Below are 27237 nucleotides of genomic sequence, written 5' to 3'. Positions count from 1 at the left end.
TGCAACATTCACACAGACAAGAGTTCTTTCTCCAACCCTGGACATTCCCCAGATATATAAACCCCACTTGCATAGTTTCCAACAGACCTCACAACCTCTGAGGATGCCTGCCATAGATGTGGGCGAAGCTTTGTGAGAGAATGCATCTGGAACATGGCCATGCAGCCTAAAAAACTCACAGTAACCCAGTGATTCTGGCCATGAAAGCCTTCGACAAAAAATAGTTTGATGATAAGCATTTGCAATCTTGGATCCACTAGAGAGGCCTCCGATAAAAAATATTAATCAGGCACATCTGTTAAATATGTTTAATTTTTTTTTAAAATAACTGATGGCAAAATAAATTATTTACATCACATCATACTGTGTAAACACACAACATCACTGTACAAAGAAATATACATGCAAAATAAAGCAAAACCTCCCAACTAAAATAAGAAATGAAATTATAATTCATAAGCAAAAAAAAAGTTATGGTTGGTATGAATACACATTCATCCAGTTTTGATTTTCAATTCTTGTTTAAAAAGTTTCTGTACAACTTTACAAAAAACCAACACAAAGAAGAAATAAATAGATTACAACATAAATTGCAAATAGTGAAATTAAAACCCAAGCCAGGTCAGGGCTTAAGACCAACTGCAATGTCTACTTCGTATGGGATTCGGGCTTGGTGTCTTTCAACAGGGATTACATATGAAGAGAAACATGGATGATTAAACATCCATGTCAGCTTGCCAATGCACAGAAAACCATCAATATCTTAATATTCCACATATTTTAAACATTTTATAAACCATTTTTTAAAAAACAAGAGACAGTAATTGTATGCCAACTTCTGTTCTTGGTTATAACCGCTACTGCTTGACAGTATTTTCTTCAAAGAGCAGAAAATTCATTCATTTATTGTACAGAAAGCAACAGACAAAATTTAAAATTCTAAAAAGTAGAGATTGATTTTGTAGGGGAAAATAATACTTTGGCATTTTTAACAACAACAACAACAACAACCACCAAAACAAACACACTTCTTGAAAAAATTTCACTCTATTTTTTTTTCTTATCCAGTTTGCATTTCAGGAGATGAAAATAATTTTACAATCTGAAAACCAGCTTGACTTCTTGAATTAAATCCCAAGCTAAGGCTCAAGTTCAACTAGTTCAATGACACAGTGATAAACCCACCCTCTCCCATATCCACTCTTGGAAATTCCAAACACAAATGAAGTCATAAAGCTCACCATACTATGAATGTGCTTTTTTTCTATATATTTATTACAGTTACAACAGAGGTCCTCATAAATAGTTGCATAAAATGTTAAAGCCACAACATTGCACATGATACGAAATAAAAAACAAAACAAAACAAAACATAACAAAACAAAAATCCCAAAGTGAGTGCATTTAGAGTATTTTCTTCTGCTGTATACTGCCTGACAATAAAGGTTGGCCTATTGGACACCAAACCCAGGAGTTCTTTTCTGATAGGTCAAAACAAAGCTGACCTGAACTAAAGACCCGCACAGTGGAATACCACCATTTAGGGGGAGGGAAAAGGAAGAAAGGGGAAAATTGAAGAGACACAGACTGAAGGCAGGTAACCATCTATTTACAAGTAAGGCCTACATTTTATCAGAGCAAAATGGTTCATTCTATTTGTATGCAAAAATCTTGAGGTTGGATGCACTTATAAGCAGAGTCCGATCTCAGTGCACTGCTATGCAAGATAGACACAGGCGAGGCAACTGGAAAGCTCCATGTCCAAGTCCAAGAAAATTAAAGAAAATAAAAATTAGATGGTCCAAAATGGACACTACCTCCATGGGCAGCCATTTTGTTGTCTTTCCATGTTCGTGCTTGTCTCTTGATACCAGTGCTTTGAACATAGGTGTATTTCCTTTTGTCTAAAATCTTGAAAATGCTAGTTAAGATCATTTGCAAAATTTCAATTCTGGTTTGACATTTTTTTAAAAAGTTTTTTTTTGCAGAAACCTGAATAAAATACTGTAGTAAGTGTAAAGTTCTTCATTTTGCAGAGTACAATGTTGTAGTCCTCCACCCCAACATAGGTTAGCACTGCTAGTCCCAAGTACAACCGTGCGTAGATTTACTTGGAATGCATTTCCACACGATGAACATGCTAGCAGCTGGTTGGCTTTTGTTTGTTTTGTTTTCTTCACCCCAAATTCGAGTCAACAGCTGATTGGCAGGAGAGCTTCATCCTCACTTTCAGTGACAAGTGAAAGAGAATGAGAGAGAACATCAAAGATAAGTTAAATTTTTGGCAAGAGCCTGCTCTGTAAGAAGTTTTTAATGCTACGAATGGGTCGAACATCATTCTGGTGTTTTCGCCGCTCAATGAATGAAGTCAGTCTGGCTATGTCAATGCTGTCAGCACTTTTGGCACTGCCTGGCTGCAGCCATTGCTCCTGGAGGGCCAGTGCAGCAGAAGGACGCTTGGTTGGATCATCCTGCAACAGGAAACATACAAAATCTTTGGCCTTTTGGCTTACTCCTCTGAAGTAGTCATCTGGGAAGCTAAAGTCTAAGCGACAAATGTTTAGGCAGGTTTCCTCTACACTTTCATCCAGGAAAGGAGACACGCCACTAAGGAGGACGTATGTGAGCACGCCAATGCTCCACACATCTGAGGTCAGGGAGACGGGATTTCCAAGGATAATTTCAGGAGCTGCAAACTCTGGGTTCCCAAGTAACTGGTGGATGTAATAGGTGGTGTTGAGCTGGACAGCATCTCCAAAGTCAGCCAGTCTGATTGTCGCTTTGGCCAAGCTCTTATCCACCAGAATGTTTTCAGGCTGGAAACAAAAGGAGAATTTCACAATCATCGTCCAGCAAGCATCAAACAGAGTAAAAGAACCAGCATTTGTATCTCAAACAATAATAAAAATAATAACAGGGTTGTTGTGTGTTTTCCGGGCTGTATGGCCACGTTCCAGATGTATTCTCTCCTGACGTTTCGCCCACACCTATGGTAGGCATCCTCAGAGGTTATGAGGTTCCTATCTAGAGGAATCCTCCATCTTGTGTGACTGGGGAGCAGAACCAACTCCACATATGTATGCTTGCCCACAATGTCCTGCCTCATGTACGGAGGAAGAATTGTTTAAAGCTACGGACAATGGGGTCGCTGTTGCCCGCTTTTGGTCTAATACCTCACAATCTCTGAGGATGCCTGCAGATGTGGACAAAACGTCAGGAGAGAATACTGGAACATGGCCATACACCCCGGAAAATACACAACTGTGATTCTGGCCATGAAAGCCTTCGACAACACATATAATAATAATAATAATAATAATAATAATAATAATAATAATAATAATAGCAACAACAACTTTATTCTTGTATTGCGCCTTATCTCCCCGAGGGAACTCGGGGCGGCCTACATGGGGACCAAGCCTAGCAATATACAATAAAATACAACAACATAAAATACATTTTAATTACAACAAATTAATACATCAGAACTATAAAATCACAACACCACACAATAAAAGACTAGCCAAGGACAACACAATGGTGATTCAATCTTGGGGCTGAGGAACAAAAGTATAGTTGTGGACTATATTAGGAATACAAATAACTAGCTAAAAATTCGAAAATATATCTACAACACATGGAACAACACCAACAGTGTTAGGTTGCTCTTGTAAAAGAACAGATTTCTGTGGCATCTCTCTGTTTTTTTTTTCATGTCAGGAGTGACTTGAGAAACTGCAAGTTGCTTCTGGTGTAAGAGAATTGGCCATCTGCAAGGACATTGCCCAGGGAATGCCCTGATGTTTTTACCATGATAAGGATCTCTCAGATTAACATATGTGTTATAAAATGAACTTTCAAGGATTATAACCCACTTTTTCAGAACTATACAGTATAGGTAAAGGTAAAAGTTCCCCCTTGACATTAAGTTTAGTCGAGTCTGACTCTGGGGGGGGGGGGGGGGTGATTCTCATCTCCTTTTCTAAGCCAAAGAACCAGCATTGTCCATAGACATCTCCTAGGTCATGTGGCCAGCATAACTACATGGAGCGCCAGAGCAGTAGCTATTGATCTACTCACATTTGCATGTTTTCGAACTGCTAGGTTGGCAGAAGCTGGGGCTAACAATGTGAGCTCACCTCGCTCCATGGATTCGAACTGCCGACCTTTCAATCAGCAAGTTCTGCAGCTCAGCGGTTTAACCCACTGTGGCATCTCAGATTAACACATGTGTTATAGGATGAACTTTCAAAGATTATGACCCTCTTCTTCAGAACTATACAGTATAATCTATATATATAAAAGAGTGATGGCATCAGGGCAGCGGACAAAACAACAAAACTACAGGCCCCCCAACCTCGAAATTTGACAACACAACCCATCATTCACGGCTCTAGGTTGATACAACAAAAAGAAAAGAAAAATAAAGTCCTAATTACAGGGAGAGGAATAATTGTTTTTATCCAATTGCTGCCAGTTTGAAGGCTAAGCTCTGCCCACTTGGTCGCCTAGCAACCTACTCAGCCCAGGGGACAGGCACAGTTAGGCCTCACTTAGGCCTCTTCCACAGATTATCAGATTTTAACTGGATTATATGGCAGTGTAGACTCAAGGCCCTTCCACACAGCTATATAACCCATTTATAATCTTATATTATCTGCTTTGAACTGGATTATCTTGACTCCACACTGCCATATAATCCACTTCAGTGTGCATACTAAACATAAAGACAACCATACAACAGACATTCAATACCACCACTACCTCAACAATTTCTCACCAACAGCACCAGACAACGCCACAGCAACGCGTGGCCGGGCACAGCTAGTGCTCTATAAATGAGGCAAATGCATCCCTAATGATCTAAGAGATAACTGAGTGTGAAGCCCATTTCTGTCCCACTATGCCATGCATCAGGTCAAACCTTCTCCTCCTGATGCTATTAACCATGCAAGGGAAAACATACATGGGAAATGTAGTAGATGGTGTTCTCCCCTTGCCTATGGCTAAAAGCAGCTTTTGGTGGATGAGGTGGATTTATCCTGCGCACAAACCAAAGAAAGGGTGCACAGAAACCACTCTTCTAGTTGTTGGATGGTAACTTTCATCATTCTTCCCTCTGGGTCAAGCTGGCTGAAACTGCTAGGACATGCAATCCAGCTGTATTTGGAGGCCCACATATTGCTCATCCTTAGATAAGTTCCTCCATGCCACAAATTCAAACTGCCCCACTGGCTGTTGTGTCGACAAGAAAAAGCCAGTAAATCTTAGGATCACAAATCTCTTCTGTTCATGTCCTATTTTCCTCAAGTATCCATAATTCTGTGAACCTGTATCATATAACAGAGAACTATTACACTGGATCATTTTTTGAAAACCCTGATTTTTCTTATTATAAATGAAAATAAAATGCCCTAATAATGTTACATGCTATAAAGATCAAGATATGGAATATGGAAAGCGAAGCAGATATCTATTTGTGTGCCTGCAAACAAAACTCTTATTTGAGCTTTCATATGGCTGTGTGACTGTACCTCAGGTGTTATGTTGTGTTTACACAGCCTCTCACAGTAGGTACAGTCTCAATATAGTAAAGGGATGGGACTAATACACTTCTCTATTCCAAGAATCTGCTAGTTGGATTTTTCTAAATATTCCAAAGCATATGCTGTTAACAGGGATTAGTATTGACTGTATTTGAGAAAGAATAAACTGTTACTCTGTTCACCTTTAGGTCCAAGTGCACTATTCTGCAATTGTGAAGATACTGCACAGCTTCCAGAATCTCGCCTAGATACAGCTTGATCTTTCCTTCAGTGAGATTTCCCCACTGCACGACGTAGTCCAGAAGTCGACCTTGGTTAGCCCTGTGACAAGAGAAGCATCAGGTTGAACACAAATTTGACTTCCATATTTCAGAGGGAAAGAAAGAGTGCATTCTAATACTGGGAAAAAACCTTCAATTACCATCTCTCTAATTTGGTTTTTAATAAAGCAGCCTTATTAAGAGTGTCCATTACTCTTCAGAAGCTGTGGCTAAGTTAGTGCTCTTGGCACATTACACTGGAGAAAAGATATAACAACAATGACGACGATGGCAACAACAACAACACTATCTGCCTGTGACAAAGAACTGGTGGGATCACAAGTCTGAAAAGGTTACAGAAAATGAACTACTCTGGGACTTCCGAATTCAAACTGACAGAGGTTTGGAGCACAATATTTCTGACCTCACAATCATAGAAAAAAAACAAAAACGAAGTATGGATCACTGATGTTGCAATCCCAAGCGACAGCAGAATTGATGAGAAACAACGAAAAGCTTACACAATACAAAGATTTTAAAATTGAACTGCAAAGACACTGGCACAAGCCAGTCAAGGAGATCCCAGTGGTGATTGGCACACTGGGCACAATGCCTAAAGACCTTGGCCAGCACTTGAAAATAATTGGTGCTGACAAAATCACAATCTGTCAGTTGCAAAAGGCCACCCTACTTGGATCTGCACACAACTTGCGTATATCTACGGGGTTGCTCGGTGTTGGAGGGACCATTCTCCCCCTTTCATCCCTCCTTTCTCTTTCCCTCCCCTCATACCCTTTCTCTCTTCCCTTTTTATCTGTCTTTCTTCCTCTTCCCTCCCTCCCTTTCTTTCTCTTTTTATCTTTCTTTCCTTTTCCTTCCCTCCCCTTCCTCCCTTCTCCAGTCTGTGGCTTTCATTCCTCCCTCCCTTCCCCTCATACATGTCACCTTTCTTTTTCAGTGAGGACTTCTTCACCTATCAACAACCAATCCCTCACCTAGCAGCAACCAATTCAGTGACATCACCGAGTGCCACTTAACCTAGTAATAGCCTTTTTGGAACGAACAGACAGACGTTGACTTTTATATATACAGAGTACTGGTTCACTGGCTCTCATATAGTACATCTGACCAAAAATTATAAGACAGAAAAAAAGCAAAGGATTTGAATTAAGTAACTTAAGGGCCCACATACATCTCTAACACCAAGATGTAACTGGTGGAGGTCTCAAAGGTATCAAGAAGGCTGACAAGCTGAGGGTGTTGGAGATTCTGCATGATTCCGAGCTCGTGGGTGACCTGATCTCGTTTCATCAGTTTCTTATTTACAAATTTAGCAGCCACTTCTCGCTTGGTCCCCTTTTGATCACATCGCTTAATGACAGAAAACCTGCCCCTGGAAAATAAGGTAAGAAAAGCACAAAGTCAGCTCTGCAAGGCAAGTGTACCGGACAGAGATTATTTATTTATTTTTGTATTTACATTCTTCCCTTCTCATCCCAAAGAGTACCAAGGGCGGATCACAGAATATATGGCAAACAATCAATGCCATTATACACTGATAAGACAAACAACTGTACATAGATAGAGGGGTGTGTCTGTCTGTCTATCTATCTATCTATCTATCTATCTATCTATCTATCTATCTATCTATAGGCTTTTACCATCTTCCGCATCCTGGAGGCTTATTCCCGGTTCCCGCCATAGGTGGAGGGGGTGCTGTTGTTCCATCTACCTGCTGAAGAGCTTTGTTCATAAACTTCCTCCTTGATCGAATTGCTGGCATTTCCTCATGGGTGCCTTAAAATACCTCTCCGCTTTTAAGCGGTACCTATTTATTTACTCACATCTTTCTTTCTAACTGCTTTCAAGCTAGGCTAAAGGTCAGGAGGTCACCCTGATCTGGGCTTCGAACTGTCAACCTTCTGATTGACATGTTTTACTGCAGCTGGTGGTTTAACCTGCTGTGCTAAAGCCCGGCCCTTAGAAAGCACAGGCTTCAGTCCTACAAACATCATTTCAAATTTAGTCTTGAAATCTTCACCCTGGAAATGGATTACACTATGTAACAAACTGTGAAAAATGCTAGAACTGTTGCATGTACATTAACAGGCATGCCACTTCTCTCTAAAATTCAGAACTGGTATCATGTTGTTCAGCAAATTTGAGGGTTGGAGTCCAAAAAGGTAACATTTATATGCATTGCTTGGTATTTAGAGAGAGATGTAGGCTGATTCATACCTGCCAAGCTCAGCCACTTCACTGTACAAGGAATCAAAGTTATCTTTCCACGTTACAATGATACCATCACTTCCAGGACCTGAAACAGGGTAGAGATAATTTGAATCCAAACATTTGATATAGGGAAGTCACTGCAATAATTTAAGTTTTTTTGTCCTTACCTAAAACTCGCAAACTGGCTGAAGATGAAACTGAACCCATGTCATTTGCAGCTATACAGGTATAGATACCGTCATCTTCTGTGGTCACACCAATGATTTTCAGAGATGCTTCTCCTAAATCACTGCAAAATACCACAAACATTGGGCATATGTGAGATCTCAGCTGCTGATTTTCTGCTTTTCCATTTTTCTTTCATCAGAGTTTGCTTTGGTCCTTTTCATAAGAAAAAACCCCCAAAACAAAACAAACTATTTTGTACATAATTTAGATTATTAAAAATGTAACTATTTCTTCCCATTTATTCACTATGTTGGCTCCATATCACTTATCTTACAACAGGGGTTTTTCAACTTTTTCCACTTGCAACCCCTTTCCACCTGAGAATATTTTTATGTAACCCTGGATATGTAAGTATATAAAATAGATACAAAAACTAAACATTTACTAATCAACATTTGCAAGGCTTGCTAAACAGGCTGATTTTTTAAAAATTAAGGTAAGCATTTCCTGTAGAGTCCACTATAAATCTTGCATGTTGTGGCTCAAACATTCGTGTAAATGTGGCATTCAGAAACCATTCACTGTTGCCCAACATTGAGCTAAGGGAACCTCATTTGAAGAAACAGTGCCGTAGAAAAACATTTCCTTAAAAAGCAATGGCTGCCTTCAAACTGAACCTGTCTCAATAGGTTAAAAAAAGCCAATCTAAAATGCTGAGAATGTTCCCCTTCCTCTAAAGCAGTGGTTCTCAATCTGTGGGTCCCCAGGTGTTTTGGCCTAAAACTACCAGAAATCCCAGCCAGTTTACCAGCTGTTAGAATTTCTGGGAGTTGAAGGCCAAAACACGTGGGGACCCACAGGTTAAGAACCACTGCTCTAAAGTAATTTTAATGGTCAACTTCCTCAATGACAATTTCTTTCCTTTCCCACCCAGGTATAAAGCATGCAACCCTCAAGGAGGCACAGTACCTGAATGAGATGCTGTAGTGACTGTCATTGCTCAGTGTGTTATGATCAGGCCCTTTCCAAGTGATGGAAGCTTTGGGACGACCACAGACTTTGCACTTAAGAATGACAGTCTCTCCTATCTCACATGTCAGCCCACTTAATGGTATTATAAATTCTGGGGGAACTGTAAGAGAAGAAAACAACAAACATTAAAAGCTTAACATACTTTTATGTTCATTATTCCAAATGCATGCAGCTATGAGATATTTTTATGCTAGTTTTATACATACTACCTCTCTTGTGGCTAAATTTTGCGTTGCTAGTAGCAGAGGTGAAGTTTGGTAACAAAACAGAGCACAACACATGCCTTATGTCTGCATCCCCCATGGTCCAGAATTCTTTCTTAAGAAAAATTAGGAACCAGCCTCGGTTCCATATAAGCTTTTCCTTGCTCTTCTCACAAAAAAAGTGTTGTTATATAAATGTGGAATTTCTCCTAGCCCAGGGAGATTAAATTAGCTTTGAAGCATTCAGGCATTCACTTTGCCTCACAGGGAAATGAGATGAAGTGAGCGCTTGAATCCTGCTTCCAGTATCTGCGTGGGAGAATCCCAAGATGAAGAATAACACTGGAAGAGTCCATAAGACATACATCAGAAACTTGAGAATCTAAATGCTTTTTTTACAGGAGAAAAACAGGGCTGGATCTATGAACACAGGAGACTAAAATGTTACGATCCTGAAGTGTTAAATGGACTGTAACATTTGAGCTGCAAATAGGTGAAAACTCTGTATCAATCTTTTAAAAGCTCTATGCAAGCAGGACACTCGCACACCAGGATAACAAATAGCAATAAACCTAGATTTACAGGTAACTGTAAAATGTATAAGGAATATATAAACGGATGAAGTGAACCTATACAATCCATCACTGTAGACAACAGTGCTAGAGCATAACACATGCTAAGTTAATTTATGTTACACAAGAGAAAATCTAAGAACCGTATTCCCATCTGCATTTGAAGGGACACATTCCACTTTTATACCTCACACCTCTACTCGTCTCATTGATTGCAGAACAGCTTTAAATTATTATCCTTCATGTCTTAAAGAAAAGTTCACGCATGTGACAGAAAATGATTTTTTTCAAATACAACTGCTGATAAAGTAGGTAAGTTTAGTCATGTCCAACTCTGGGGGTTGGTGCTCATCTCAATTTCTAAGCCAAAAAGCCAACATTGTCCGTAGATGCCTCCAAGGTAATGGGGCCGGTATGACTGCATGGAGCGCCGTAACCTTCCCGCCAGAGCAGTACTTATTGCTCTACTCACATTTGCATGTTTTCAAACTGCTAGGTTGGCAGAAGCTGGGGCTAACAGCAGGAGTTCACCCTGCTCCTCAAATTCAAACTGCTGACTCTTCAGTCAGCAAGTTCAACAGCTCAGCAGTTTAATCCGCTACGCGACCGGGGGCTCCAACAACCATTGATATCTGCCTCTAATGGTAAATTTTTCAGAGAAAGCACTATGCTGTTGGAGATACTGCATCTTGAATAAACCTAAAAATCTATTTCTGAACTAAGATGCATATGGCCAGATCAATCAATTTCAACTGACAGTCCTTACTCATTAAATAGTCCCATGCCTCAATCCCAGTAATTTAGACTGGTGTTGTGGAACATTTGGCTCTCCAGGTGTATCAGATCTCAGCATTTGTAATCTTGGCCATTCAGGCTGGAGTTTCTAAAAAGTCCAAAACATCTGATGGGCCAAAAATTACTCACCCCCGAGTCAGACATTAGGTAGTCAATAAGTGAATGGGATTGGATCTATAGATCACCGGTCAGCTACATTTCAATCTATATATATAAACTAGCTGTGCCCGGCCACGCGTTGCTGTGACTTAGTCTGGTGGTGTTGGTCAGTCTACATTAGGTTGTATTTATGCTGTGACCTCCACCTTCTTTATACTCACATTAGTAGTAGTATTTGAAGTCTGTTACCTTGTTCAATTTTTGTGTTGATTGATAATTGCTTGAGATCCCTGTTGTCTTTGGTTTGTTGTTAATTGTAATGTCTGATTCTGCTGAGTGCGGTTTATATTTTTATTGTGGTACAATAGTCTTTCTTTTGTTTTGCCTGTGTAGGTGTTTATTATTATTGTTGTTCTAGTGGTCATGAAGGTTGGATAAGTTGGATGCTACTGTATTGTTTTATGGAGGCCCAGTGTAGCACTGACTGGCCTCTCAGCCTCAGTGCCTGGCTGCTTCTTGCCTGTGATGGTGTTGATTCTTGTTGTTGTTGTCATTGTTATTATTGTAATTGTTTTTTTTTTGGAGGCCAAGTGTGAATGTAGGGATTGGGGAAGTGTTGGCGTTGTTGTGAGTTTTGTGGGTCCGGATTGTGGTTTTGTGGTGTGGTTGTGTTGTTACAATCGGGAGGGAATGCTTTTGTGTTGTGTTGCCAAGTTTTGTATTTCTGGGGCGTTTAGTTGTGTTGTTATAGTCACGATGCGTTGTTGTGAGTTTTATGGGTCCAGATTGTGGTTTTGTGGTGTGGTTGTGTTATTACAACCGGGAGGCAAGGCTTTTGTACTGTGTTGTCAAGTTTTATATTTCTGGGGCGTTTAGTTGTGTGCCAAGTTTCGTATTTCTGGGGCATTTAGTTGTGTTGTTATAGTCACGATGCGTTGTTGTGAGTTTTATGGGTCCGGATTGTGGTTTTGTGGTGTGGTTGTGTTGTTACAACCTGGAGGGAAGGCTTTTGCATTGTGTTGCCAAGTTTCGTATTTCTGGGGCGTTTAGTTGTGTTGTTATAGTCACAATGCGTTGTTGTGAGTTTTGTGGGTCCTGTGTGGTTTTGTGGTGTGGTTGTGTTGTTACAACTGGGAGGCAAGGCTTTTGCATTGTGTTGCCAAGTTTTGTATTTCTGGGGCGTTTAGTTGTGTTGTTATCGCATGATGCGTTGTTGTGAGTTTTGTGGGTCTGGATTGTGGTTTTGTGGTGTGGTTGTGTTGTTGTAACCTGGAGGCAAGCCTTTTGTATTGTGTTGCCAAATTTCGTATTTCTGGGATGTTTAGTTTTGTTGTTATAGTCACTGCGCAAACAACTTTATCATTTTATATATATAGATGAGTGATCAACAAAACAACAAAACTACAGGCCCCCCAACCTCGAAATTTGACAACACAACCCAGCTTCCACGCCTCTAGGTTGATACAACAAAAATAAAATAAAAATAAAATCCTAATCAGAGGGAAATGAATAATTGTTTTTATCCAATTGCTGCCAGTTAGAGGACTAATCTCTGCCCACTTGGTCTCCTAGCAACCAACTCACCCCAGGGGACAGGCAGGTTTAGGCCTCAGGCCTCTTTCATAGATTATCTAATTTGCACTGGATTATATGGCAGTGTAGACTCAAGGCTCTTCCACACAGCTATATAACCCATTTATAATCTTATTTTATCTGCTTTGCACACTGAAGTGGATTATATGGTAGTATGGAGTCAAGATAGACTCCATACTACCATATAACCCACTTCAGTGTGCATTTTATACAACTGTGAAGAAGGGGCCTTAGATAATCCAGTTCTAAGCAGATAATATAAGATTATCAATATACAGTAGAGTCTCACTTATCTAACATAAACAGGCCGGCAGGATAAGTGAATATGTTGGATAATAAGAAGGGATTCAGGAAAAGCTGATTAAACATCAAATTAGGTTATGATTTTACAAATTAAGCACCAAAACATCAGATTATACAACAATTTTGACAGAAAAAGTAGTTCCATGCGCAGTAATGCTATGTAGTAATTACAGTAGAGTCTCACTTATCCAACACTCGCTTATCCAACGTTCTGGATTATCCAACACATTTTTGTAGTCAATGTTTTCAATATATCGTGATATTTTGGTGCTAAATTCATAAGTACAGTAATTACTACTTAGCATTACTGCGTATTGAACTACTTTTTCTGCCAAATTTGTTGTCTAACATGATGTTTTGGTGCTTTATTTGTAAAATCATAACCTAATTTGATGTTTAATAGGCTTTTCCTTAATGCCTCCATATTATCCAACATATTCGTTTATCCAACATTCTGCCGGCCCGTTTATGTTGGATAAGTGAGACTCTACTGTACTGTATTTACAAATTTACCACTAAAATATCACAATGAATTTAAAACACTGACTACAAAAACATTGATTACGAAAAGGCAGACTGCGTTGGATAATCCAGAACATTGTATAAGTGAATGTTGGATAAGTGAGATTCTACTTTAATATGAAATAATTACTGGGATAGAATAATGCAAAACAATATAATCTCTAAAACCAGGACAGTAAATAAAGAGCAACACTCTGAAAGCAGGGAAATTGGAAATTCCACAAAGGAAACAATCAGGGCCAGCTAACACCTCCTAAGAAAGGATTCTTCCAGAAAGGAAGCTGAGAAGGGAGTGAAGAACTGTGTATTACCAAAGTCATTATTATTATTATCATCATCATCATCATCATCATCATCATCATCATCATTATTATTGTGTTGCGGTCAACCGTGAAAATGAATACAATCTGGCTCCAAGTATTCAAAAACACTAAAATCAGAATATATAAAAATTAATGTGGTATAATAAAACAGAACAATACAATCTCTAAAATCAGAACACTAAATAAAGAACAACACTCTGAAAACGGGAATTCCACACAGGAAACAATCAGGGTCAGCTAACACCTCCCAACAAAGTATTCCCATCATCAAAGTCTGGCAAATCCTCTGTTTTCTCAGGGCCACAGACAGTAGAAGCCATAAAATATTGCAAAGAACACTACTCTGAAAACAAGGGAATTCCAGACAGGAAACAATCAGGGCCAGCTAACACTTCCCAACAAAAAATTCACTCAGGGAGGAAACAGCCAGGCTTTAAAACTGCAAGGCCATTACATCCTAATCATTTCCCCTAATTGCAGCATTCATACTTGCCTCCATCAGACAAAAAAAACAACAAAAACAAAACAAAAACAAACCACAATCAGAAATATTGTATATTCACAACCTTTAGGAAATAATATCCCCTGATGGCGCAGCGTGTTAAAGTGCTGAGCTGCTGAACTTCTGGACCAAAAGGCCAGGTTTGAATTGGGGGACCAGAGTGAGCCCTCACTGTTAGCCCCAGCTTCTGCCAACCCAGAAGTTCGAAAACATGCAAATGTGAGTGCATCAATAGGTACTGTTCCGGCGGGAAGATAACGCCGCTCCATGCAGTCATCCCGCATGACCTTGGAGGAGTCTACAGACAATGCCGGCTCTTCGGCTTAGAAATGGAGATGAGCACCAACCCCCAGAGTCAGACACGACTGGACTTAATGTCAGGGGAAAACCTTTACCCTTTACCTTAACTACCAACAATTCCTCAATACTTTATTTCCCATACCACCATACTTTGCCACAGCAACGCGTGGCTGGGCACAGCTAGTGTATATATATATATATATATATATATATATATATATATATATATATAACTCTTGTAAAACTATATGGTAGTTGTGAAGGCACGCTGGGGGAAATGGCTATCTATAGGTCTGGCTACCCAAGCAGCGTTCGGTTTACCCTTTAATTATACATAAGGTAAGTACTTCACTATGAGGTAAGCTATCTAAGCTATAGGTAAATACTAGCTATGAAATAACTATAAGGTGATAAGCTATAAGGTAAGTACATAAGCTATGAGGTAAACTATCAGCTTTGCTATCTTTGAGGTAAGTACCTAAACTATGACCTATGTGTTAAGTACTAGCTATGGTGAACTATCTATAATGACTATGAGGTGAACCATAAGGTAAATACTTGATTTATGTTGCCTGTTTGAATTTGCCAGGTCAAAGAACCCAGACCAAATTATAAGACCCATCTCTAAGAGGTTTTTCTCAGGAATGCCAAATGGAGGGAAAAAAGGCCTCTAGAGATTAGCTCTGAGGCTGAACCATGTCATCCAAATCTAATCCCAAGCTCCACCCCCAAAATGAGAGCCAATGGAACAGTCCTCCCAAGAACAGCAACCAGGAAATAAGCAAGAGAGGGAAAGCCAAGTAAGACATCACAGTAGTACAGTGTGGGGCATAAATATCTGCCACATTTTGAAGGGGTATAAAAATAAAGCTATCTGGAAATATATATCTATATCTATATCTGAAAAGTACATAACAACAGTGTTGATTTAATGGGCTTTAAAAATCATATCAGACAAATGGAGGCCGTCGTTGGGACTACATTGCTGAAGATGTTCCCGGAATTTCTCCATCACTATCTGGGTCATCTTGGGCAGAGTGGTGTTGAAGCATGTACAGAACACTGTCTGTATCATTATCACAGAACAGTTGTTCTCATATTTGCTTGAATATCAAAACCTCAAATTTCATTTGTCCAACTCATGATGGGTATTAAAAACGGCAGAGCCTTACCTACTGAATTAGACCTATCTCTATCCTCACTACAGCCCACACAGTGCGCCCTCAAAATGTGGGATATCTTTATGCCTCACCCTATATGACAATATGGACTTACCATCATAAATGTAGTTGGGGTTGAGAAGCTGAAAATGAGAAGTTGGAAAAAAATTAGAATTTTGAGAAATTTTCCAAAAATCTTTTAGCGAAAAGAAGGCTTTAAAAAGGTTACGTTTAGAAGCATATCTTAGCCCCATCATAGTGTCCTTTGACCAGTTCATTCCTTAGAGATCTGCTGAATTAACTGAACAGTGTCATTCTTTCCCTACACATATTATCCCCCACTTCAGCAGCATGAAGATTACTGACCTTTTCATTTGGCACTGAAATACTGAAGTATTCACAATGTTACTGGACACAATGTTACTGCTGAAACATAGTCTGTGACTTTATTCAAACCAATTCTAGTGCTAATATGCTAGATCCCCAAAACTTTAAAAGGCAGTTTAGGAAATCCATAGAATTGTCATATCAGAAGGTTCAAATTTGCCTTTTCATCTATTTGCAGGAAACGTAATATATCAAACTACCAGTATTATCCTCTTAAAACTGCATGCAACTATATATATAAAAGTCAAGGTATATGTGTGTTTGTTCCACAAAGGCTCCTATTGGCTTAATGGATGTGGACCAAACCTAGCACACTTATCCTTCATTATCCAATTGAAAACAATTGAGGGATTTGAACTAAAAAACATACCCCCTTTGAGCCCAGAGCAGAGGGAAAGGAAAGTATCAAATCAGATTGGTTGTGGCTAGGTGAAGTGGCCCTCTGTCAGAAATAAAGGAAGTGAAGTGGATGAGCTATTGCTAGGCGATGTGTGTCGGGGAGAAAAAACATTGAGAAGTAGGTCTTCTCAGTGATGGAGAAGGGAGAAAGCAGATGGGCAGTGGCCTCTCTGACACCCAGGCAATGCTGGGTATATACCTATACTGATGCTCTTCATAATAAATATTGTTTGACAGCTTCTTTTTCCTTTTCAGGTTATTTGGAACAAGGTCTGCAGCATTGTTCTGGATTTATATCCCCTTTGATTTCAATATTTGATATTAAAGATTTGAGGCCCTCTGGCTTCTATCTGATTTAAAATAAAAAAAAATCTAATTTTGTTTAATGGTGGGCTTAGATGGAGGCGGCTATTTTTGCTATGCACACTAAGTCAATAACGATTACTAAAGTTGGAGGCTGCACCAAAAAACGTTTCGTAAAAAGATATACCAGCTCTTCTTAGATAAATGACTGACATTTGTAAAAGCACTGGTTTAAAAAACTCTGAATTTAAATTAAACAGAAGATGCTACTTTTTCAGATAAAGACTGTTAAGAAAGTTGCAAATCTTGAATTATGCTGTAATTTAAAGAGTTTGATCTACTTGGGACATGAACATTTCTGCCCAACACTATATTAACCAGTCAATTTGTTATCCATTGTCCTCTTAGCAATGATTGCTCCTGCTTCCTGTGAGCTCAATATGCATCACTTTTCATTTGTAATTTGAAAAGACTTCTGTACTCTGAGCCAGGATATTAGCTTTGTACCAGGAATATTGAAAAGTGATTATAATATTCTTTGCAACCTTCTGAATAAAGGTGATTATGCTTTCTTTACTGCATTATCCGAGAGCTTGGATTCTGGGGTCACGGTGGTGCAATGGGTTACACCATTGTGCTGGCTGAACTGCTGACCTGAAGGCTGGCACATGATGGGGTGAGTTCCCATCTGTCAGCCCTAGCTTCCCATGCAGGGACATGAGAGAAGCCTCCCAGCAGGATGGTAACACATCCGGGCGTCTCTGGGCAACGTCTCTCACACCAGAAGCGACTTCAATTCTCTTCTGACATTTTTTTAAAAAAAGTTAACTGGACAATATATGACCACACAAGAGAAGACACTACTCTGATACTTAAGCAGTGTTCCAAATCAGCTATGATGAAAAGCTATTTGGTGCTCAGCATTTACTTGAATATATCAAAAAAGGGTGAATGGTTTTCTCTTCTTCCCTTTGTTTTAAAAACACTAAAGTCCTCCACTGGCTCGACATACTATGTAAATGCAATCCACCAGTTTTCTGCAAAAATCCTAACTTTTTTTTTGCACAGAGGAGAAAAAGGCTCCCAAATCTACCAAGCTCAATTCTACTTGTTGTAAGGTATAATAATAATGTAGTTAAGAGTTTTGGGTGACATATTGGGTCACAGCAGAACATTTTGATAAAGAACCAACAATTTTAGAATGTTAAGTGGAAGCCATCTCTCAAAGACTTGGGATAAATAAAACAACAATAACAGCTGGCATAGCAATTGAGGTGTTTCAAGTTACAGATACAGAATTAATCTATATTCTAACAAAAATCTGCCAACAAATACAGAAAACAGAATAACAGAAATTTCCAAGAAAGTAGATTTTTGTAACCATCAGATCAATATATTAATCCCTCCATGCAGACAAACTGATATTCAATAAAAGCTTTTATCCTATATTATGCAAGAAATCCTGTATATCTAAGTTGCATTGAGAAAAGGAAGACACCCTAGAGATCATATAGCAAACATACACATCTAAATGGAGAGTGCAAAGAATTTAAGAAGTATAAAAATAAAACTTCAATTTATAGATTATAGTGAAGTCCTTGATTGTAGAGATCCTGAAAACTATGGATGGCTCTAAAAAGGGTGTATGATATATACTCTGGACAAGAGGCCACAATCAGGATAGAATATGGAAAAGCAAAATGGCTTCCCTCTGGCAAGAAGGGATAAAATATAAGTCTTCAGTTTATCATCCTACCCAATTTATGTGCAGAACCTATAATGCTGTGGTTCTCAACCTGTGAGTCCCCTGGTGTTTTGGCCTACAATTCCCAGAAATCCCAACAGTTTACCAGCTGTTAGAATTTCTGGGAGTTGAAGGCCAAAACATCAGGGGACCCACAGGTTGAGAACCACTGCTATAATGGAAGCAGAATTAGACCTGGAGGAAAGAGATTTGAAAATTCTGAGAGGAGACACAATTTAAGACATGCAGATGACAATGTACTTGCAGAAAATAACAAAGACTTGGGATGCTGCAGCTGCTAAATTTAAGGAAGAAAGTTCAAAAACAAGGTTGCATATGAATGTTAAGAAAACAAAAATAATGACCAGATGATTTATGTAACCTTAAGGTTGGAGATGAGGACATCAAAATAGTTAAACATTTTCTAAATCTTGGTTCAGTATTAGAATAAAATGGAAAATGTAGCCAAAAATCAGAAGACAACTAAATCTAAGGACAGTTATGAAAAAAACCTCATACGATCCTCAAGTATAAAGATGTATCATTAACAAAAAAAAGAATAGAACCACTTAGCCATGCTATTTCAAAAGAAGGCTTCTGTTTGATGTTTTGTTTTATGTCTGATGTAACATGTTGCATTTTTAATTTAATTTTAGTTGTTAAGTCATAATTTGTTTTTATATATTGGGTTGTCAATTTTCATTATTATGGATGTATTGTTGTGTTCGGGCACTGAATGTTTGCAATCTGCCCTGAGTCCCTCCTGGGACACAGGGTGGAATATAAAGTTTGTTGTTGTTGTTGTTGTCGTCATCATCATCATCATCATCATCATCATCATCATCATCATCATCATTATTAGCTATGAAAACTGGATCGTGAAGAAAGATGACAGGAAGAAAATCAACACGTTTGAATTGTGGTGCTGGAAGACAGTTCTATGGATACCATGCACAGCTCCCACCCCCAAAAAACAAATTGAACCTGAACTCTTACAAGGAACCAAAATGGCTAAACTGAGGCTATTGTACTTTGGACATACTATGAAATGATGAAAAGGATCATAATGCTCAGTAAGGTGGAAGGAACACTGTAGGAACAGATGATTTACTCCATCAAGGAAGCCATGGACCTGAGTCTTCAAGACCTGATCAGGGATGTTGAGGACTGGGACTCTCATTCATCATAAGTTAAAATTGTCTTGATGGCAGGCACATAACAGCAATAGCAACAATAACAATTTGAACTGTATACAAATTTTCTAAAAAACTGTGTTCAAAACAGGATTTTACTATTTTTATCTAAAAGAGGAGCAGGTATGGAAAAAATGCCAGTACAAACGCATGCCAAGTACAGCAACTTTTGTACTGCAGAAGGTACAATAGTGGCACATTTTGTCCCACAACTTAATGATTCTTATAAATACAACATCAGGAAGAAATACCTTCACGGAAACCTTATTGGCAAGTCCGTCTCGTGATTTACGGTAACCATTTTCTAACTTGCCTTCCCTTTTGCTGTCTTTATCTTTTTTCTCAGATTTCTTCTTTAGACGGAGTGCTGTGTGCCAAGATGATGACTTCCTGAAGGCAGAACAAAACCACAATTAACTGGAGCTTTCTCTGGGTGATTTTTGCCTTGGAAAAATATTTTAAATCAACATGTCGAAGGAAGAACATTTGAAAAACACACTGAACAGTCCATTTCAAACAAGGAGCGGTTTACGGATGAATCAGACAAAGGACTTTTAAGGCCACATACATTTGGCTGGTTTGATAAGAAGAATTATATCATTATTGCACTACGACAGCTATTTTGCATTTAGTTCTGTATGTACTATATACATGACCTCATTCGATTTACACAACAGTGCTCATGACATATGTCCCTATAAATAAATAAAGTGCTGTTGTTGTTATTATTATTATTATGTAAAAAAGAGGGATTTTTTAAACATAGAAACATGACGTAAAACAAATGATTTTAACCTAGAATTTTCCTTGGAATCTATATTTCTGTTTGGAATGATTCAATCACATAAATGCACAGTTTTGGTTTTCAATGGTATCTCAACAAGGTACAACTACAACTAGGCCTCGAATTTTGTCTTCTTTTGTAGAAACAAATTTTTTTCCATGCAAAGAAGCTTAGTATAACCATTCGGTGTTTGCAATATTGAACAGCCACTGGATGGACAAACAGATTTGGAAACTATCTGAATTCTCAAATAATTTCTGCATCTTTGAATTACTAAATAATTACTCACCATGACGGGAAGGATCACCACTTGAAACAACAATTTGGCAAAGAAAAGGTTGTGAGTCTTAGTTCTTAGGTATCCCTCTTAAGAGAGGTTATACTAGCATTTGGGAGTGGTTAGTTGAATTAAAGCACAAAAGCCCAATTTTTGTGGCAGTTTTTCTGAAATTTATCTAATTTTCTCCCTACTTACTTGAGTGTCAACTTACCACATGGGGAGCCATGATGGAACAATGGCTTAAACCCTTGTGTTGGCTGGACTGCTGACATGAAAGTTGGGTTGTTGACCCGAAGGTTGTCAGTTCGAATCCGTGAGACGGAGTGAGCTCCTGTCTGTCAGCTCTAGCTTGCGGGGACATGAGAGAAGCCTCCCAACAGGATGATAACACATCCGGGCATCCCCTGGGCAATGTCTCTGTAGACGGCCAATTCTCTCACACCAGAAGCAACTTAAAGCTGCTTCTGACATGATAAAAAAAAGCTTACCACACAATTAGTCTGTATCCTCCTGGTTTCTAATAAGGATCTTGAGGTCATGGGTTAATATAGGATATGGTGAATGACTGATTGAATCTATTCCTTGAACATTCAACTCTAGTAAGGAGATACCAGGAACTATTGAAATAGGCAGGCAGAAACCTAAACCTAATCCATGAAGAATTTAGATTGCTTCACAAGAAATACGTCAGCCATAGATGAATACAACATACCATTCTGGAATGAGCACAGACACATTGGAATTCTCTGTGAGACTTACTTCATTGTTCCATCAGGGTTGTCAATGGTGATTGCACTGGTGTGCCCCAGGACATAGCCGGGGATCCAGCCCTCGGCTGCGGGGCACTGATCAGTGGCGGCGCGGAACACCAAAAACATGTTCTGTTGGTTGCTGGCTAGAATTTGCACAACTTCTCCTTGGTAGACATTAATCTCATCCTCCTTCACTGCCGTATAATCGTGTGTCACCAGCATGGTGGAGATATTGCTACTGCTGCTACTTTCACTCTGTAGATGAAGTGATCAGGTAGAGGGAAAGGACAAGGGAGAATGTTTACTCAAGTAGAAGGGTGTGTGTAAGGTGGCTCTATTCCATAACATCAGCACAAAGGAACTTCCATTTCAGTAGGCTTGTAGTAATAGCAAAATATTCACTTCACAACTATATTGCTACTACGCTGATTAAAAAAATCTAAACAAACACAAACGATAATCTTAAAAATAGAGAAACCAGATTGATATGCATATTAATGAAGGAGATAGGGACATATTTGGAAGATGCGTATATACTTTTGAAGGTTGTGGTAAACTGAATTACAGTACAAATCCAACATCTGCATGGGATATTTCCCAGGACCTTGTGTGACTACACAAAATTATGGGTAATAACAAACCCTATTGAACAAATGACTTCCGGTAGAAACATACTGTAGTCTCACTTGTAGGACCTAGAAAATACAAAGAGATATAGCTTTTAAAAGTATCTTCACCACTCTTCTGCAGAGGGTAAGTGAAATTTCTGGTAGTGTGAACATCTTCTTAGGCTTTGTGAGCTGAATTTCCTAACAATGACTGGGGAGGCTAGAATAAAAACCCTATCTTTCTCCTTTCCTCTACTCTACCTCTTGTCTTTTCTTGGGATTCATAATACAAGTTAAATTAAACCATAACCTTTCACTGCATCCAAATTAGAGATCTTTGGTAAATGTTAGTTTGTTTCCTAGTGTTTTAAAATCTTGCTAAATTAACTGATAATAAAATCACAACTTCTGTTTTGGATCCATAGCTGAAAAATATCACACACTGAAGCTAACAGGCAGAAATGTGTGTGGAGTCACTACTCACTCCAAGTTTAATGAACTTGGTTTATGCAGATGGGATTGTTATATCTAAACTGGCCAAGCATAATCCTCACCTCGGATTTTCTGTGTTCATCTTGAGGACAGAGCCAAGATTGCATACAGTGATCCTAAACAGGTCCACTGCAACTGTGTGCCCTAATGGGGAAATATTCTGGGATAAAGTAGACCAGTCCCCAGATGTTTTGGCCTTCAACTCCCAGAAATCCTAACAGCTGGTAAACTGGCTGGGATTTCTGGAAGTTGTAGGCCAAAACACCTGGGGATCCACAGGTTGAGAACCACTGAAGTAGACTAAATAATTAACTTGTTTTTAAAGCTAATCTGCAAGTCTGAAGGTAATTGAATACAATCCACAGGTTCTACTATAATGAGTGGCAGACAATATGTTTTCACTTACTGATTGGCAGAAAATATCCTTTTGCCAGGAGACCCCAGTGGCGCAATGGGTTAAGCCCTTGTGCCAGCAGGACTGTTGACTGAAAGGTCGGCAATTCGAATCCGGAGAGCGGGATGAGCCCTAGTTCCCTATGTAGGGACATGAGAGAAGCCTCCCACAGGATGGTAAAACATCAAACATCTGGGAGTCCCCTGGGCAACGTCCTTGTAGATGGCTAATTCTCTCACACCAGATACGACTTGCAGTTTCTCAAGTCGCTCTGACACGAAAAAAAACCCTTTTGCTCTTCTTGATGTTAACTCTTGGAAAAACAGCTATAGAGAGAACTGCCTTGGCTAAGTCTGAAGGAAAGGACATTTCTCCATCAATGACATCATATTATTGCAAATGTTAAGCTTTTCATTGACCACAACAATATCCATATTTAATATAGGGAGGGGAAGGAAATAATGAAGAAAATATTTCTAAGATGTGATTTTATTTTTAATATAAGGAATAGGTACTGTTTTCATTATCTGGACAGAGGCCACAAGGGGGTGCTAGACAGAAAGGAATAGTCCATTTTATGGATTGGGGGGGGGGGGGGGAGGGTTGAAGGAGTTTTCCTGTTATTCCCCCACCCTATTTCCCCATTGTCGCAACAACCATATTTTATGATACTAGCTGTGCCCGGCCACATGTTGCTGTGGCGTTGTCTGGCGGTGTTGGTGAGAACTTGTTGAGGTGGTGGTGGTATTGAATGTCTGTTGTATGGTTGTCTTTATGTTTAGTATGCATTTGGTTGTTTGTGTATTGTGAAAGTGGTGAGGGTAGAGGGGGTCTATGTCCCTGTGTAGTATTGTATAGTATCATCATATTCATCATCATCATTATTATGTAGAGGCTGGATGGCCATCTGTCAGGAGTGCTTGGATTGTGTCCTCCTGCATGGTAGAAGAAAGTTGATCTGGATGATCCTTAGGGATCACTCCAAACCTTAGGATTGTATGATGATGATGTTGTTGTTGTTATTATTATTAGTAGTATTAGTATTGAGAGGCTGGGTGGCCATCTGTTGGGAGTGCTTGGATTGTGTCCTACATGGCAGAATTGGGTTGGATTGGATGGCCTTTAGGGGTGTCTCCTAACTGTGTGATGCTATGATTCGATGTGTATTATTATTATGCAGATATTGGATGGCCATCTGTCAGGACTGGTTGGATTGTGTCCTCCTGCATGATATAAGGAAGTTGAACTGGATGATCCTTAGGGGTATCTGCTAACCTTAGGACTGTATGATATTATTATTATTATTATTATTATTATTATTATTATTATTATTATTATTATTATTATTATTGAGAGGCTGGCTGGCCATCTGTTGGGAGTGCTTGGATTGTATCGTCCAATGGCAGAGTTGGGTTGGACTGGATGGCCTTTAGGAGTCTCTCCTAACTGTCTGATTGTATGATTCGATTTGTATTATTACTGTGCGGATCTTGGATGGCCATCTGTCAGGAGTGCTTGGTTTGTGTTGTCCTGTATGGTAGAAGGAAGTTGAACTGGATGATCCTTAGGGGTGTCTCCTAATATTATGATTGTATGATATTCTTCTTCTTCTTATTATTATTATTATTATTTAGAGGCTGGGTGGCCATCTGTTGGGCGTCCTTGGATTGTGTCCTCCATGGCAGAATTGGGTTGGACTAGATTACCACAGTAATTATTTCATATTACAGTAGAATCTCACTTATCCAACATTCACTTATCCAGTGTTCTGGATTATCCAACGCAGTCTGCCTTTTAGTAGTCAATGTTTTTGTAGTCAATGTTTTAAATTCATTGTGATATTTTGGTGCTAAATTTGTAAATACAGTAATTACAACATAGCATTATTGAGCATTGAACTACTTTTTCTGTCAAATTTGTTGTATAACATGATGTTTGGTGCTTAATTTGTATAATCATTACCTAATTTGTTGTTTAATCGGCTTTTCCTGAATCCATTCTTATTATCCAACATATTCACTTATCCAACGTTCTGCTGGCCTGTTTATGTTGGATAAGCGAGTCTCTAATGTATATTTATAATCTTATATTATCTGCTTAGAACTGGATTATATGAGGCCCTTTCTTCATAGCTGTATAAAATGCACAGTGAAGTGGATTATATGGCAGTGTGGAGTCAAGATAATCCAGTGCCAAGCAGATAATATAAGATTATAAATGGGTTATATAGTTGTGTGGAAGGGCCTTGAGTCTACACTGCCATATAATCCAGTTAAAATCAGATAATCTGTATCTTAAAGGCAGTGTGGAAAAGGCCTGAGGCTTATAACTGTGCCTGTACCCTGGGCTGAGTAGGTTGCTAGGAGACCAAGTGGGCAGAATTTAGCCTTGTAACTGGCAGCAACTGGATAAAAAAACAATTATTCCTTTCCCTCTAATTAGGACTTTGTTTTTCTTTTCTTTTTGTTGTATGAATGTACAGGCATGGATGAAGGGTTGTGTTGCCAAGTTTAGTGTTTCTGGGATGTGTAGTTTTGTTGTTTTGTCCTAAGCCGAATTTTTTTAATCCTTTTATATATATAGATGGGAAAAGAAGGGCTATAACCAGAGAAAATGGGGAAAATGGACTAACCTCTTCTGTCTAGGCCCCGTTTTGGCTGCCGCCTGGATAATGAAACAGTACCAAGGAATATTGTTCTGAAGGACTGTGAAGTTTGTAAGTGGTCTTACTACACTGCAGTCTGAGCCCCACCACATGCACAATGGAGGATTTCCTTACAGTCACACCAGAGGCACTCGAAATGTCCAGCTTCTGGTCAAAAGAAATTTAGTACAATGCCAAGTTTTAAACATTATTTGTGGTTTTTCTATAAATTATAACTGTATTCTCAATTCGCTTCTGACATGATACATAAATTGTGAAGTATTATTTCATTTCAACTAAAGCAGGAACATTTATTTTTTAAGCATCACACAAGGTATTTCTTCTGCCTAAAGAAAAGACACTTTCATCCCAGTTTGCAAAAAATCAGAAACCTAGGAACACCTTTAACAACCCTATTCCCTACTTGCATCAAACAAGTTTATCTTAATTGTCAAGTTGACATTTCTTACATTCAGGAAACTATCGAAGTAGACACACTAAAACCAAATCAAAAAATAAGACCAGGAGCCTAAAAACAAGAAGAGACATGCAAAGCAGAATTTCGTACCCTAAAACTATGCTACAGTAAGTGAAAGAAGAAAACAGGAGTGGTATATTGTTAAAAATTCAATCAAATAGTGCATGCATGCAAGAAAGATTTGGAAGGCCAAGTGATGCGCAGCTGATGTTGTGCAGAAACTGAGAAAGGAGCTGGAAATGTGCACAACATATTTAAACAGAGAAAAAAGGTCTGGGATTAAGTCAGTCTCAACATGTGAGAGTCTCATTCCCCATGATTAGTGTTTATTTTCAAAAATCTTAAAGTGTCCTTTCAAAGTCATGTTGTGTTTCCAGATGGAAGTTTGAAAGAGGAGTATGGAGTCTGTTGGCCGACAACCCTGTTCTTCCCTTGCAGTACCAGACAGCAGAATGGTTTGAAAAATTGCATTTTCAGATGCCCTGGTGCAGAGTTTCTTAGATATTTTACAGAAGGTTTTTTTTAAAGGTGATTTGAGTATGATAGTCTTTTTGTGTGTAGCAGTGTACTCAGGATTTTTTTTTAATGCTGGAAGATTCCTTGACAAGGTACATGCATATTTTAAAAACAGCAAGTCAACAGAATGCTTCAGCTCAATTGGATTTTTTTAAAAGGTAAGAGCAACAGAAGACCTCCATGATTATCTGAATGTAAGATGTTGGAGACCACAGGGGAGTGCTGGCTTCCTCGTGCATCCGGCTGCCTGATCCAGCTGGGCAATTCTTATTTTCTTCAAAGCGTCATCTGGAGTGGGGAAAATGAACTGCATGCTTGTAAGGAGGAGGAAGCCCTGAACAAATCTGCAGCAGAAATACAGGTGATGCGTATACAAGAGTTCCCACATGGCGGCAGCGCACAGCAAGTTAGATTTGTGCCTTCATGTTAGATAGGGAGGGAAAAGCCAAGAGCAAGTTAGTAGAAACCAGACTAGCAGATTTTAAAAAAATTCAGCAGAGGTGAAAGTCACATTGAGAGTTAGAGGTATTTTTTCTGTGTGTCTGTATACATATTGCAAGTCTTTGTCTTATGTATACACACACAGATAAACATACGTTTCTATGAGATCTGCACAGAAAGGCTGGAGCGACTGATTGTTATTATTTCAGAGC

General features: G+C 39.0%; 1 protein-coding gene across 7 annotated transcripts in view; it reads right to left on the bottom strand.

The window, feature by feature from the left end:
• Positions 1 to 294: 294 nt before the first annotated feature.
• The window catches only part of trio (trio Rho guanine nucleotide exchange factor), a 446368-nt gene continuing 419425 nt past the window's right edge, over positions 295 to 27237 (bottom strand). For 6 of the 7 annotated variants that reach the window (XM_062979400.1, XM_062979401.1, XM_062979398.1 and 3 more), the window contains 9 exons: positions 21460 to 21707; positions 19888 to 20026; positions 15726 to 15753; positions 9176 to 9338; positions 8206 to 8327; positions 8045 to 8123; positions 6999 to 7199; positions 5729 to 5867; positions 295 to 2816 (listed from right to left, as the gene is read on the bottom strand). In XM_062979400.1, the coding sequence (XP_062835470.1) occupies positions 2274 to 2816; positions 5729 to 5867; positions 6999 to 7199; positions 8045 to 8123; positions 8206 to 8327; positions 9176 to 9338; positions 15726 to 15753; positions 19888 to 20026; positions 21460 to 21707 (1662 nt within the window). In that variant the 3' untranslated portion in view covers positions 295 to 2273. Of the gene's footprint in view, positions 2817 to 5728; positions 5868 to 6998; positions 7200 to 8044; positions 8124 to 8205; positions 8328 to 9175; positions 9339 to 15725; positions 15754 to 19887; positions 20027 to 21459; positions 21708 to 27237 lie in introns of those variants that run through there. The other variant, XM_062979404.1, reaches the window with a different exon arrangement.

This window comes from Anolis carolinensis, chromosome 4, assembly GCF_035594765.1.
Source record: "Anolis carolinensis isolate JA03-04 chromosome 4, rAnoCar3.1.pri, whole genome shotgun sequence".
NCBI classification, from domain to species: domain Eukaryota; kingdom Metazoa; phylum Chordata; class Lepidosauria; order Squamata; family Dactyloidae; genus Anolis; species Anolis carolinensis.
This window is presented reverse-complemented; position numbering and strand designations above follow the sequence as displayed.